General features: G+C 40.6%; 1 protein-coding gene across 5 annotated transcripts; it reads right to left on the bottom strand.

Moving 5' to 3' along the window:
• LOC115336337 (histone RNA hairpin-binding protein-like) lies at positions 1–14,602 on the bottom strand. 5 transcript variants are annotated; one of them, XM_030003335.1, is made up of 12 exons: positions 14,472–14,602; positions 12,549–12,665; positions 10,636–10,740; positions 9,782–9,913; positions 7,130–7,279; positions 6,177–6,311; positions 5,380–5,496; positions 4,190–4,297; positions 3,653–3,766; positions 3,249–3,362; positions 2,273–2,463; positions 1–1,378 (listed from the first exon to the last, which is right to left on the bottom strand). In XM_030003335.1, the coding sequence occupies exons 1-10, from the start codon at positions 14,534–14,536 to the stop codon at positions 3,257–3,259; spliced, it is 1,149 nt and encodes a 382-aa protein (XP_029859195.1). In that variant the 5' UTR covers positions 14,537–14,602; the 3' UTR covers positions 1–1,378; positions 2,273–2,463; positions 3,249–3,256. The 5 variants fall into 5 exon arrangements, with proteins under 5 accessions (XP_029859195.1, XP_029859113.1, XP_029859048.1 ...); XM_030003253.2 differs by having other exon boundaries at positions 2,273–2,450; positions 6,177–6,314; positions 14,472–14,601; XM_030003188.2 differs by having other exon boundaries at positions 6,177–6,314; positions 14,472–14,601.
• Positions 14,603–15,616: the final 1,014 nt, after the last annotated feature.

A 15,616-nucleotide genomic window follows, 5' to 3' on the forward strand; every position in this document is an offset into this window, starting at 1 on the left:
GATTTTTAAATTTAAAGTGTTTAATTATTTTGCATAAAGACAAAATGCCAAAAATGTTACACATTCCCTTATTTACAATCATCACAAACCACATGAAAGCATGCACACTGTAACAAGGTTCTAAATATTACTTCTTAGAAAAGTGCTATACAGACATGTTCCTTGTATACGCACACTCTGCGCTCTGTGGTGTGTGACTGAGCCACCCTTGTGCTGGGACACTACTGAACCCCGTGCCCGAGCATTCCTGGAAATAATGTTTTGGAAGGGACTGGGAGTAGTTTCTGGGGAAGCAGCTTACTTCCACATCAGTAGCACAATGGGCTTTTGGCCCTTGGGTACACTACCAGCCCCACAGCAAGGCTGCTGTGTGTCATCCCTAGCGCTGCCACAGTTCTGCAGTGGCCTTGCGAAAAGCCAAACAAAATCCTGCAAAGAGACAATTCCCAGCTCTAGCGGATACTTCTACCCCAGTACATGCTACATAAAATGCCACAAGGACTGTAAAGAAATTCCTGAAACTAGTACATGAATCTGGTCTAAACTCCACTATAGCCACAGCCCTCACTTTGACCTCTTAATCACAGTGCTAGAAGAGTAAAACAAAGGAGAGCCTATCTCAACACCGTCACAACCCTTAGCCTGGACACCCCATGCCCAAGGGCAGCTCCAAACCTGCAAATAATGCTGCTCATCTCCAATTCTTGCAGGAACAGCAGGCCCTGAACTCATCCTTTTATACTCTTAGCAGTAGCTTGGCTCTTTGAGTCAGGCTGCAACACACATAAAAGCAAAATCCAGGTATTTAGGCTGTGCTGCTGTTCAAACAGCTGGGGATCTGATTCTGATAAACCATCTACCTTTTCTTTCTCTTCTCTCACTAGGCTTAGGCAAACGCTAGTTTAATGCATCTTATCTCAGAGAAAGGTAAATAAGCCAAATGGATAATCACCCAATCCAAAAGCTAAGAACAGTTTGTCTTTAACAACTGGAGAAAGGTTGAAATTATCTACATTCTTCTGAAGCAGTTCTTCAGGTTGGATGTACAATTCTGGTCCAGTAAAGGAAACAGGGTTTAACTCCTTGGATTAAGGGTGGAATTCTTCAGTTTGACTCAATATTGGACCAATTCACCAGCATAACATTAGTGCACTCTAAGTAGCACAATCTCCAAATGGCGACAGCAGGATCCATCAACTGAAGTAGCCTTTACAATATGATGTACATGTCACCTGCCAACGCAGGTACAGCAGAAACATTCTCACAAAAGCTTTAAGGAACATCATCATCATTGTAGCACAGGCTTAATGAAATCTGAAGTTTTGCACTTGAGGCAGAGCTTGCAGAAAACAATCTATCCTTAAATATCTGGAGAAACCTGGACAAAAAGGTAGATAACAGCATTTTATAAATACAATACATCTAGTCATTAACAGCAAAACATTTACTCTTTTAAGCTGTAATGTTACAGTAGCAGTAAATGAACAAAGCACTGCATATGGTGAGCTTAAAGCACAGTATAAAAGACAAAGCCATATTGTCCATACTAAAGAAAGTGTTATAGATCGTATGAACACTTTGAGAACATAAATTATGGTAAAAACAAAGAGAGTACCACATACCCTATATTCCTAAAGTATTTGTCAAAGAGAAAATGAAGCAGTTGAGCCTATCTTTCCCAACCCCTCACATCTTTTTCACCTAAATGTCATTATTAATTCATAAAATATATTTTTCTCTCAATTCTAATTAACACATTCTTGCCATGTCTTAAGTGTCCTACTAACTAAGGTTTTTTTCCTTTAAAAAGCAACCAGACACATTCAAACTTATGGACATTTATTTTTCCTGTTTAAGACAGAAATTTTCTTTTAGCAAAAAGGCAGGTGGTGTGGAATTCTACCATGTAACCCACTATCTGGTTTTCAAGCAACATTCACCTTCCACAGATGAAGTCTGTGCCATTTGAGAGTTAGAGCTCATCACACCTAAAAACCATTTTTAAAGGCAGCGTCTCTCTAAATATTGATCTTTGCATCCCAGGAAACCAACGTGTTGCTCCACAGACAAGCTATTTAATTCACTTTCTACATTTTACATGTCAAAGATATTTTTTCAATTAGAATGAGTGATTACAAACCCACTGAATATATACACTCCTAAACAGAGACTTATCTACAACAGAGACAACTGCAAAGCAGCTAAATATCAACTATCTAAAAGATCAGAAAGGCTCTCTTAACTGTGGTGTATAGAGGCATGCTTCTTTTACCTGCACATATCACCTTATGCTGATTGCACATATGCTGACTGTAAATCTCTTCCTCTTTCAGTGCAGATCTCGCGCAACTGCACCATTTTTCCAAGACTTCATCTGCTGATCTCAGAGTACATCCCTATTCTTCAAATAGTCTTCTGTCAGAGCAGAAAGTCCTTCTTCTTCCATACTTCTATATACAGAGACTAGATATTTTCAAATACTGAATTAGCACTTCAGAAAAATGAATCCATATTAAGTCTTATTTATGCTCAAAGAATTTAAATTAAAAATCAATAAAGTCAATACAAGAATGCCATTAGCACAATTTTTTAAAAGCTCTACCTGCCTTTTCCTCATATTGCTAGAATTCAAAATTTAAGTAGTATAAAACTAACTGTGCACTGTATTCTTAATACCATATTCTTAATGAGTTTTCTTATGCAAAATATTGCAAGATCACTGTTAAACAGACATTTATATCCTAGTTCATAATGTTTCAGAGCCTGCATTAAATGTAGATCAAAGACAATCAAGTTACACAAATACTCTCTGCTAATAAAAGCTGTTTGATTCGAGATTACTACCCATCCTATTAATGCACCACAGGAACCTACAGTCCAAGAGGTAATTTTCATTGAAATCTAATGCTGCAAATGCAAGGTTATGACTTCATCACAAAAATATTAAGAGGCAGAAAAGCTGCTACTGAAATAATTAAAAAACCTGGTACTTTTCATTTGGGCGATAATACAAAACACATGTTTTCTGGCTGAACAGGTAAATATTTCAGTTTACTAAGCCTGAAATAGTAGATCTTTCAATTGAGGTGCTGCATTAAACACAAGAAGATGGGATAAAATACTAATATAATAAAGGGATAAAGAGAGCAACTGATCTGCTTTACCTGAACAGTTGGATTCTGTAGAATGATACTGCATATGGGCTACTGAAACAGAACAGGCAAAATAAGTAGTCAGCATGAACTCACCTCGATATTTAAATTTTTTTCCTCATTATTCTATCTTCAGCACTTGCACTTCCCCATTCCCTTTCAGGATATTCTGATGGATGTCCTTCCAATAAACTGCTACAAAGTTTAAGCCTACAAATACAACAAAAACCCCTGAAGTGGCTTTATTATGGTAACATTTTTATACCAAATATAGCTACAACCTGCTATTTACTCTAATACAGACTATAACATGAGAAAATAAGGACAGAAATTTTACCACACAACATATAAATATTGGCCAACACATCCCTAATATTTAAAAAAAATAAAAATTTATGTTTATAATAAAAGCTTGGATTGAAATGCAGCAATAAAGCAACTATGCTTCTAACTTACTACACAAAAGAAAGCCCCTGATTGATGAGCTGCATTTTATATACCTCTCCAGCCTGCAGTCTGTATCTCTGCAAGTTTTGCTGTCAGGCAGAAAGAAGCTGGTTTTTTTCTGTTTCTGATTGTTCCATCCTGAACAACAACTGGCTGGAATCGGGTCACTGCATAAAAACAAACAACTATCATTGTTGTCAGCTACAGAACAACTTAATCTCTAAGGAGACAGAGAGGAAGTTTTCAGCTCCTAGGCTAAGGAAGTGAGAGGCTAGTAACAACCATGGGGACCAATTCTGTAAAACGCCATTGCTTTCCATAAAACAAAGAGCGTGAAAGGGGCTCATCATCTTCCAGCATTACTTAATGGCAGAAGCAGCAGAAAGCAACAGATGGAGAGTCAGACTGGAAAAAGCCAAGTATACTCAAAGAACAAAAATAACAACCAAACATACCACATGTTGGAGGAAACGTAAAGAGAGAAAAAAAGAATAGTATCAAACAGTGAAGACAGACAAAAAAAAAAAAAGCAAAGGACACCTTCACAGCACAAGCAATAAACAGAAAATCACAATCATTATGGTATTTACCTTGTTATTTCTATACCATGTTGTACTGTCATTACTTCATCATTTTCACCAAAGGCTTCCCACTCTGAGCACTTTGAAAAAGCCTCCTGATGTCCTGATTCAGTAAGACTAGAAAGAAAATGAAAAGGTCTCAAACCATGGACCTTTGTAACACAGTTCCTCTTAATTCTTCTCAAGATAAGGGAGCTAAGTAGAGAGAAAAAACCACACCTGTATAAACATTTTTACTAAGGTTAGTATGAGAAGTCTACTAAACCCCAAAAGACTTAAATCATAGTTCCAGTTTTCTGGTGGTTCTGACAAAACTTTGTATAGAGTTTAAACCATGCTCTCCTCTACATAGCCTATCATTTCTCTTTTATAGGAAGACTTCTTCTGCAGCAGCTAGGAAAGGGGAAAAAAGGAAATATGATTAAGACCAATCACTAGAGGAGTAGTTTAATTCCTGAACAACTTAGAATAATGAAGGTGTTAGCCTAAAGAACTCCACCCTTCTGTTATCCATTTTTGAACATTAACCTCACTCTGTCCCATTCCCAGACTGGGTGACCAATTCCTTGTTGTTCCAACAAGCATTTTCTTCCATACCACCCTTCATAAGGCAGGGAAAAGCTTAATCAAAATACACAAAGCTTCTTTCATATCCCTTCATGAATACATATTCTCTGTAATACCTGTAGCAAACGTTAACATGGTAATAATTAAATAGGCAGCAAGTTTCAGTATTCGCTGACAGAGTTATGAGCGCACATTGAGCTTCATTCCCTTACCATTACGTTCATCAACTTGTACACACTCTGAATGCCAAAAAGCAGAATGCAGTGCATGCAAGAGATATGAGAAATAACTATGGCAGATGCCTAAGAATTTCAGAATTACAACCTCTGAAGCACAAACCATGTTCCATGAGAAATCAAGAACAACACATTAGCATTGCCCAAATCTACGCACAAAACCCAACCTATGTTGTGTCTTCTGACACTGAAGTTTCTTCACCTTTGCAATGGACCACTGTAAATATTTGCTATCATACAACACAATTATTCTGGCATGATTTCCCTTCCTCATTAAATTGCACACACATTTAGATAAAATTAAAACTATTAACAATTGGAGGGATAAATACCATTCATATTCCAAAAGTTGGTTCATAATATCAGTATATCTCCATACGGAGAATCATTTCATACCTTTCCAGTGTGTGGTACATATGCACATAACGGTTTTTACTCTGTGAAACTACAGAGGAGTCAGAATTGTTTCTTCTTCTCCGTTTCCATACTGGAGAAGAATCGGGAGAACAGGGACTACAAAAATAAGACAGATTTTATGCACACAACATTTTTTCAGCTGTGTTTAAATGCTTATCAGAGTTCTGCAAAATAATGGTACATGCTACACAGGAAGACCTTTTTTGAGTTATGATTCTTCAGGCACAACAGAACACCACAGAAAATAGCTCAAATTTTGGTAACGACTCCACTATATCTTGGAAAGTGAACCCAGTCACAACCTCAGAATACACCGGGAAGCAGAACTATTTTCAGCTCCACACGCATGTCCCCAGATCAAGATACCTCAGTAAACAGGGAAGTGCATGAGGTGCTTCACTAAGTCTCCCCGCTGTTCTGCAGACGGGTGTAATACCATTAATTAAGGATGGTCACTCTTGCTTCTAAAAAAGGTATCCTCCTTTCAGCACTTGCCAACAGTGCTTAAAGAAACCTCAGCACTCCGCTCTATAAACAGACAAGCTGAAAAAACACTGCTTTTTTCTGCTGTTAATCATGCAATTCTGTAATGCTGGTAATTATTCCACATTCAATGCTCTGCACCAGTGACGGATTATGTTCAACTGCAAAAGTGCCAAACTCTGAAGCTGAGCATTAACTGCCCTCCCTCACTAAACATTTCCCACAAAAAACTGACAGCATTAACATGTAATTAATTATTTCAGTAAGTTAACCACAGAAGTTTTATCTCATACCTCTCCAATGTGTAGTCAGTCTGTCTGCATTCATCTTCACCCTCATTTCTTTTCTGCTTTTCATCAAATACAAAGGAGCCAGAAAAATCCTCGTCTTTGCAGAACCATTCCTGGGAACTGCCTGAGGGTTCTGTACTACTAAAAACCAGGGGAGGAAAAAAGGATTTAAAATACTACCCATCTGGCTTAGCGCTCCAAGCAGAAGACAGTTAAGCTGCAGTAATAACTGACAGTTCATTTCATATGACACCCAAACAGTGCAAACAACTGCAACTTCCACCATAGGTCAATTACAACACAGCTAGAACTATTTACACAATGCAGTTACAGAGCTAATAGAATTCCATTCACTCTTTTCCTCCCAATTTACTAGTCCAAATCTTGTAAAGTATTAGGTGGCGTCAATTAGTGGAGCTAGCCTTGTTAGAGAAATTCAAAGTTCTGAAAAGATAAAAAAAAATTTCCATCTTGAACACAGTTGCCACTCTCCTGCAGAGAGCACAGAAATCTCTCTCTAATCTTCTTACACTTCTCAAATCCTCTAACATATTGTTATTGCAGGAGAAAGGTGGTTCTACTGACATCAGAAAAAGGGAAGATGGAAAGGTTATCAAGGTCAAGGAATAGTAATCACTGAATTTCTGCTTATGCCTATCCCTTTCTACAAAAATAATTTTACCTTGTGCTCACCAGCATAAACACACAGGTGAAGGTAGTGTACTACTGCAGACAGACCAAATGCCTTCCTCCCCAAAACACTTTATTGGAGATGAATTTAGACTAAATAATGGGAATATCTTGAAGATATAACTAACAGGATTCAAAAGGAAAACAAGGCATTCAAGGAGACTCCCATTTCTGAGCCTGATCTCCTCAGTTAGGAATGCTCTAAAGGAAACAGAGTCCTCCAGTGAAGCAAGAGACATGTACTGACTTAATTCACCCATACACACACTGGCTGCAGATCCCAGGTTTCTTCAGTAGGAGGATCCCAGGCATGCAGTGCAATCTTCCACAGCCTGATCTGCTGGTCCCAGGATCTACGGCTGTACTTCTTAAATTTGTTGGGAGTTCTAGGATGAACTCCTGGTATTCGCTGATTCCTGTAAATACACAGTAACATTTATTATTTCAGAACATGATTTTCCTGCTTAAAAAATAATCTTCCGTCCATCAGATGACACAGGCATCAGTGGCCTAATAAATAAAATTTTCATATTTTTAAACACTTAACTGAAATGCTATATTCTAAAACACTGGCAAAGACAGACAACACAAGCAACAATTAACAGTAACATGCTGAGTCAGACCTAAGGTTCCTCCAGTCCAGCACTCTGACAGATGCCAAAAGCAGATCCCTAGGGCCCATGGACAAATATGAAACAGAAGCAGCATAACTCATACCCCTTCAATAGTATCCCAGCCTCCAGCTACTTCTATCTCAGTTTTCCCGAGTCACGTGCAGTTTCTTTGTATTTACTATTGTACTGAGTCTGGCTGGGATGGAGTTAACTTCCTTCACAGCACTCCCTGTAGTGCTGTGTTTCAGATTTATGGCTAAAATAGTGCTGGTAACACACTAATTTTTGGTTATTGCTAAACAGTGCTTGTACAGCTTCAAGACCTTCTCTTTTTCCCACTCTGCCCCACCCCCTCCCACAGCCACTAAGTTGAGGGTGAACAAGAAGTTAAAAGGGGGAACTGCTGGGACAGCTGACTCAAATTACCCAAAGAGATATTCCACACCATGTAAGGTCATGCTCAAAAATTAAAATCAGGGCAGAGGAAGAAGGGGAGGTATCTTCCAAAGTAGCTGCTGCTCATAGACTGCCAGGGTACCAGTCTGCTTGTGGGAGGTAGCAAGTGATTGCATTTGCATCACTTGCTTTCCCCTCCCCCTTTTTTTCCTTCACCTATTAAACTGCCCTTATCTCAATCCATCAGTTTTCTCTATTTTACTGCTCTTATTCTTTCCCCATCCCGCTGGGGAGAGGGAGGGAGCAAGTAGCTGTGTGGGTACGTGGCTGCTAGCAAGGGTCAACCCACAAGTATCTTCAGTGAACTTTTATTCCACCATTGTCCATGCATTATTACAATGGGGATTGCTGTAATTCTAAACAGCATTTGTCTTCTGGGAGTATAGAAAACAAAGTCCCCTCATTCTCGGTAAAATGTAAACAATATGCCCTTCCACTGAATCTACCCTGGGCAGACACTGTAACAATGCTGTCTGGGATGACCCCATGGCTGGAAGTGCTGTTTCTCAGGTAGTATCTCAAAGCAGATCCTGCCCACCAAACATTACTGGAGAGCTCACTTAAACCATATCTTCAGTACAAAATAATCCTGTTTATAGTCCTACCATACTGGAGTCAGCTTTATGCCTGGAAGGAAGCATATTACAATAATGTTTTAAATCATACCAAGTACCTTGGTCTCAGGTGGCTCCCCCTACCAGCTTCACAGATCAATGTACTTAGCCATAGTACTTTTTGTAAGATAAACTCATCCTGCTAAGGAACAGGATTATAAACTACCCCGTTACAATGCCACCCAGAACGCTTTTTTTTTTTTTTTTTAAAGTTTATCCCATGTTTTTTCTGAACGCTGTTCTCATCCTCTCCTATTCTCCACCTATGATTTAACTGAGCACAGCACAGCCACGCAAGTGCCAGGCATCACCATAAGACTGTCTGCAGTCCTACCACTGATGACAAAGTGACAAGCAAAATTACAATTCACAAAGCGATCCAAGACTCTTTGAAGAAAGAAGTGTTACTGAAGATTTGATGATGATATGCTATCTGTGATCATTTATGATATCTGTTGTTGATTTTTCATCATCTAGTCTAATCTTTCAAGTTTTGCTCAACAACAAGCTTGCAATGTCCACTGCACTTGGATAGCAATTTCCACAACAGACTCTTAGAGGCAGAATCCATAGAAAGCTGGCAACTATAAGTAGCAAGCCATATTTAGAAAAACACCTCTAAAAATAACCCTTAAAACAAAAAAAACAAGAACACAAATGCACATCCACACATTAGTACAGACTAGTTTCTGAATCTTGACAGCTCTGCAGTAAGCAGAGGGGGCTGGCTAAGAAATCTTGATTTAAGTGCCACAATTCACAGACTCTGAAGCCCAAAGTGGAATAACAGAGAAAGCAAGAAATCCAGGTTTTGATTTGTTAGTTACTGATGAATCACTGAAGACTGGTTTCCTTACCAATACTTAAATGCAAGCCTTTCTTCAGTCCTCATTTAAAGCTGTCATTTCCTGGTATCAATTAACTTCACACTGGCCTAGCAACACAGTCACCAGAAGCGTCACAGGAGGTGATTAATACAGAGTTTATTTGAAGTATATTTGCTACTGGCAACAGCAATACACAAAGGGAACATTTAGCTTTAAATTTTCCCTATCTAAATTTGCTCCTACGCAGAAAATACCTGGCTTCTCTTTGACAAAAATCAACTGATTTTAAGTTTTCTTCAGTTACTGTTCATAGAATTTTAAGAGAACTAAAGCTGTGTGCTCATCTACACACACATCAGGACATAAGTAAGAGTTTATTTGGAAATGTGCAACATAGTGCAACTTACTTTGGAACTTCTTTAATGTATCTGTCATATGCAAGGGTATTCTTTCCAAAATTGATCTGTTTTTGTCTTCTCCTCAGAACCACTTCATCTGTTTCCCTTTCAGCTGGATTAGCAGAATCACTTGAAACAGAACTTAAAAATAAAAATTAGAATTAAGTTGAAAAGAACCTTAATAACTTTACAACAAGTTATATAAACGCATACTCTAGAACTACATGCATTCTTACTCTGATAGACAGTAAGCACAACTCTTACTTCACTAGTTTACAGAAGTGAAAGTTGTACTAACCAAATGAATCACTACAAAAGGTTCTGCAAGTTCATGCAGTTGCTCAGGTTTGTAACAAGTAAACATACACCTGAGGGTACTGGTGCTAGAGCTGCCTTACTAGAAGCTTACAGCTAGTCCTACAGCAAGCAAATCAAATGATACATGATTATTGCTTATATGTGTAACAACCTTCTAATATAAATACGAAAAATCTTAAACTCCATAGAACAAAGATGGATAATATAAAGGAGGATAGCTTGAATGACCTTAACAGCCATTTCTCTCTCCAAGCCACAATGGCTGGTTTTCATTTTTCCTTTCACTATTCCAGTATTTTCTCTTATGGAAAGCTGTAACGAATATGCAATTTAAGCTGAAAAAGAGAATCTGAAATGAACATACAAGTAGCTTTTGAGATAAGACTTCTCAGTGCTACTTTCTCCTTAAGGCTTCCTTCAGGCTTGATATGAAACAGCCTGGCTGTGTTTCAAATCTTCACTAATGCATGTAAAGTAGTTGGAGATCATCAGATGGTTATTGCTAAAACCAAAGCAACAACAGTTAATAATTGCTCAATACCTACTTTGTCATTTTTTTATTTGATGTCCTCATAGTTTTGCCTTCTTCAGTTCTACCTTCCCAGTCTGGGCAACTAGAAAGAGGCCTAGAATGTTCTGGCGTTGCAGAGCTAGAAAACAATTGAGAACTCAATATGAACATTTGTTGCTCATAACATATTTAACGAACAGGAACTTCAATAGTGGACAAAAACTGCTCCACAACTGTAACACCATGGGCACGGCCCTACCCTATTTCATTTCAAAGTCAAACAAATCAAAATACTTCAGCTCCAGTCACCTTCAGTAGTGATTTAAGACTATCAAGTTTTACTTCGCAGGGAAAGAAGATGGTCATGAACTGAATTTCAGTTCAGAACACAGACCTGACAATCTCTTAAAATACTGCCAGCTCAGCCAATGTGAATACTTCGCTCTACTACTTGAGGACCTTCTCAATACTGCAATTCCATCAAAGAGCACAATTCATGAAATTACTTGAGGTCAAAATCAGTCTAATCACTGCTCTCTGTCATCAGCTAAGGACTTTGTAAAGGACCAGAGAAATGCTTAAGAAATGGAAAAATGCCCATCACATGAGCAGAACTAACATTTTGTCAGACACCATCATATCCCAACATAATCATTTCAAGAATGTAAACTCCACTGTGTAAAGCCAAAAAGTAAGTCAGGAAGCTCTTACTTAAATAATCAGTTGGATCACTGATGTTGTCTGAGTGGAGAAACACCAGGTTCCTCATTAACTTAAAAAATATAATAAATGAAAACTGTATAATGCTGTAATATTCTAAAGCGCTGAAAACTTCTCCTTTCAGTCTGTCTACTTCTTTCAATATTAATGCCACAACATTTAACATAAGTAATAAAGAAGTAGATGTAGCTTATAGTCTTACTTTCCCTAAGCAGTTTCACATCACCAGATATTATCATCCATGCTGCCAATGTCATTTTAACACCACAGAGATTCATTCCACACTAAGAAGGAACATACCTACTCAGCAAGAGAAATACAAAATGCTGGTAGCACATCCAGTTAGACTCACAATCACAACACACTGTTAATATTTTTTTATGATAGCAAAGACATAGAAAACACTCCTGAATACAAAGGCTTTCCTAAGCTCTTCAAAAGATTAATTTATTAACTGAAGGAATATTAAACATGCCATCAGAAAAGACAATTGCCTTCCTATAATGTAATACTCAGAGATGTATAAATTATATATTAAAAAAGTGTTTATGTGCCCTCAGTGAAATATTTCATCTCTTCTAACTTACGTTCTACTCAGTCTTCTGCACATATCCAAGCACTCACCACTTTTCACACCTCCTGTCAGACATTAAGATACCAATCTCAACCACTTCCTCCACCTTAGGTCTTTAGTCTAGAATATACAAAAGCAAACCAAAATACTCCTACAACTACCTACCTATGAAATTTGATCTTATATCAAATTGTTCTCCGTACTGGATTACAAAAGACCAAAAAAGGTATTTACTAAAAACTGTAGTATAGCTGAATATACGGAGTGCACTGTCAAGTGAAGAGACAAACATCATGGTTTGCCCAGACTTACATATAAAGATGCATAAGCAAAGAATAAAAAGTAACAGCATATTGCTTCAATGGGAATTTTATACTAATATTGAAGACTTCAGCAATAAAGGGCTTCAACTACTGCCTCAGTACATACCATTTCTCTCTTTCATATGGAATACTTGCTAATATTATGGCATGTATTTCAATTAGCCAAATGGAATGGTCTACTCTTGCGTAATGCAGGTATCATTTGCTAACTCTGTGCTACTGTATTATTAGAAAACATTTAGTTTAATCACACCCAAGGTTTTGCTGGATTCCTAAAGAAAAGAATGCAGCAAAGTGAACATTTAAACAAACTTCACATTTATTCCTTACCTCTCCAGCCATTGGTCTAAATGCCTACACTGATATTCATCAAACACCAAAGAGTCTGAATCATTCCAGCTTCTACATTTCTGTTCTTGATGCCAGCAGTGTGGATATTTCACAGGACTGGAAAACAAGAATTTTCATCAGAAAACTCGTCACTGGTAGTCACTGAACATTGCCTAAACAAAACAAATACAGACAATCCAAGTATCATCATTTATAGTTACAAAATGCTGATTTGGTATACAGATACGTGACTTGCGTCAACCTAACTCATTCAGGCAACACTAACTTAACAAAGGTGTTAGACAATGCAATTGCTGAAAAAAGGTCTTTGACTAATGCAATTAAGACATCAGAATTTTAAAATAAACCATTAATATTTAGGTAACCAGAAGTATACCCTTTCTCTATTTGCAAACAAAAAGGGAAGGGGAAGAAAAAACCCAACTGAGGACTGTCACCAGTGTTTATGGAACTGCTGACATGTGCCAACGTTCATAGACTGCCCTCTGTCAGCAATGCATTATTTGACATTTATACACCATTCTATTCGGTACAAAAGTTGCGGAAAAGGCAAATACAGAAACATCACTTCAACACAAGAAAACAGCATGTCTAAGGAGAATCAGGTCAAACGTTTATGTGGAAACACTTTTACACAGGAAATTCTTTACCAGACACTGCTCCAGAGTCCTCACAAGCAAGCATGGGGAAAAGGAGCCAGAGTGGGGTGCTTGCAACATGCTGGAAGGACAGCTAGAGATTGCTTAAGGATTAAGAGTTATCTACATTTTCCTCCTCAGTTCTGGCAGCGTTGACATCTTAAATGATAGGTTACTGAACAGAACGTCGTCACAGCGTCTACTAACATCAGACCTGGCTTCTGGGCTAAGGACCACGCCTGCAGACCTGCCACCACCTGCCTGAGAGAATGACCCTATATTGCAGACTCCACACAGCAAACATACTGTTGCTCCGTATGTGCGAGTAAACAGTAAACGTACTGTTCTGTATGTGCAAGGTCTCTGCACTTTTTAAGTCAACAAGCGGGAGGGAAGGAAGGTTTTTGTTATTTTAATCCTGGATTAACAACCTATGTTTTCTTTCCCTTCCTCCTCCACCCTGACCGGCTTTGGGAGTTTCCTGCTCCCAGGGGGCTCAAAGTTACTAACACACAGCACGAATCCCTTACTCCGAATCATGGATCTAGGCAAAAGGACATTTTCAACACATTCGCTTTCTGCAAAGGCAGCGAACGGATGAAACCTTCCTCTAACCACCCTCAGCAACAACTACTCAATTTAAAGACTTGAAAGAAAGAAACAAGCAAACAAAAAAGCACAACACCTAGCATGCCTTATGTACAACACTATTCGAAAATCTAGGGAAAAATGCTAACGGAAAATTACGCCTTTCAGAAACATTCCAGTATTTCTCTACCTCCAGTGCCTTGCACCACCCCCTGCCCGCTGCAGCCTCAGCCTGAAGGCGAGCCCCAGCCGGACTGAGGGCATTTCACCCCAGCCCACAGGCCCTGCTGCCTGGGCTGCGGCGCACCGTTCTCTCCCAGTCCCACTCTCTCCCCGCCGCCAGAAGAGACCGAAGCCGCCTCTGCAAAGGAGACTCCCTCAGCGAGGGCGCCCGCCGGCGGGCCGCAGGACGAGCCGACGTTTGGTGGAGGCAGGCGAGCTGCCAGCAGCCGCCTCGCCCCGCTCCTCCTCACGGGTACCGAGGAGGACGAGCCTGAAGGCGGGGGAGGGTGGACGAAGCCCACCCTGCGACCTCCCCACCGCCCACTCCCACAGCAGCCGTCCTGGGACGGGTAGCGCCACACCCCCCGCCCGCCAACACACCGGAGCCCCGGCAGCTCTACAGACGGCCTGAGGGAGCAGTACCCCCGCCCCGGCCCTCCGCGGTAGCTCCCACCTGCGCAGCCCGCCCGGCTCCCCGCCGCCGGCGTGGCGCGGCGGGCCCCGCTGCCCGCGGAACATGGCTGAGGCAGTAGCCGCACGCCGCTGCGGAACATGGCTTCGCCCCCCGGGGCGAAGCAGCGCGCAGGCGCGGCCCTTCCTCCCGAGGGGAGGTCGCGGTGGGCAGCGCGCATGCGCAGCATTCCTGCCGAGGGGGCTGCGCGGGGGGGGGTGCCGCTGCGCATGCGCACAAGCGTCCTTTGGGCGGTGTGAGGGTGCTGCAGGCAGAGAGGGGGGGCGAGGGCCGTGAGGCAAAAGCGTCACTAGGGCTGGAAGCAAGAATACGTTGTTCCTGCCAAAAAGTCGACCAGGTTTTACAGAGGGAGGGCAGGCGTCGCGTCCTGCAGCCCACGCTCCTGTGAGGCGGCAGGGCGCAGCTTCCCTCACGCCAAGGGCACCGTTTTCCTCACAGCCCGTCCCTTGCCCCCACCCAGGGCGGCTGGACCCCCAGGTCCGCTCCGCTCGCTAATCTGTCGAAACCCCAGCTCCGACATCAGTGCGTTGCCTCACTCATTAGCCAAGGATTCGGTTTTGGCCAGGTTAGTCTTCTGCTAGCTGTTGTGAGCTAAATCGGCTCAGCAAAGGGGGTTGATAGGCGCCACAACGTACCCTCTGGAGAAACGCATCCCATGTTTCTTACCATGAATGCAATGAACTACATTCTTCTATCGCCTGCACTTGTTAACATACCTAAGCAATGCCACAATAAAAAAAACGGTTTTATACAGGACACATCATTGCTATATGCCAGTGCTCCCCTGGAAAGATGAATTTCTAGTCACCACCCCTGCTGATTTCATGACATCCAGTGTCACTCCTTCCCCCCCGCTCGTTATGGAAAGTATTGTTTTTTTTTTTCCTAAGATACATACGTAGATTTTACACACCTTCTTTCATTTATGCAACCCTCTGCCTTCAGGTTATAGCAGGAAAATTCATCAAAGAATGAATTATCAGGTGCACCTTCAGGAGAATTTAAGCCCTCTTTGTATTCACATGTTCTCAGCTAAGACACATACAGGTAAGTCAGACTGATTTCCACCCATGTAAAGTTTTAGCTGGTAAGCATAACTTTAAAATGAAAACCAGGACAGTCTTACA

Source organism: Aquila chrysaetos, chromosome 1, assembly GCF_900496995.4.
Source record: "Aquila chrysaetos chrysaetos chromosome 1, bAquChr1.4, whole genome shotgun sequence".
Lineage (NCBI taxonomy): Eukaryota > Metazoa > Chordata > Aves > Accipitriformes > Accipitridae > Aquila > Aquila chrysaetos.

Coding starts and splice junctions, on each gene's coding strand:
- LOC115336337 (XM_030003253.2), bottom strand. CDS start 14,536: ATGTTCCGCGGGCAGCGGGGCCCGCCGCGCCACGCCGGCGGCGGGGAG. Junction 3,767..4,189: donor CATGGTATAGAAATAACAAG/GTAAATACCATA, acceptor GTTTTTATGCAG/TGACCCGATTCCAGCCAGTT. Junction 3,363..3,652: donor ACAGACTGCAGGCTGGAGAG/GTATATAAAATG, acceptor TTGTATTTGTAG/GCTTAAACTTTGTAGCAGTT.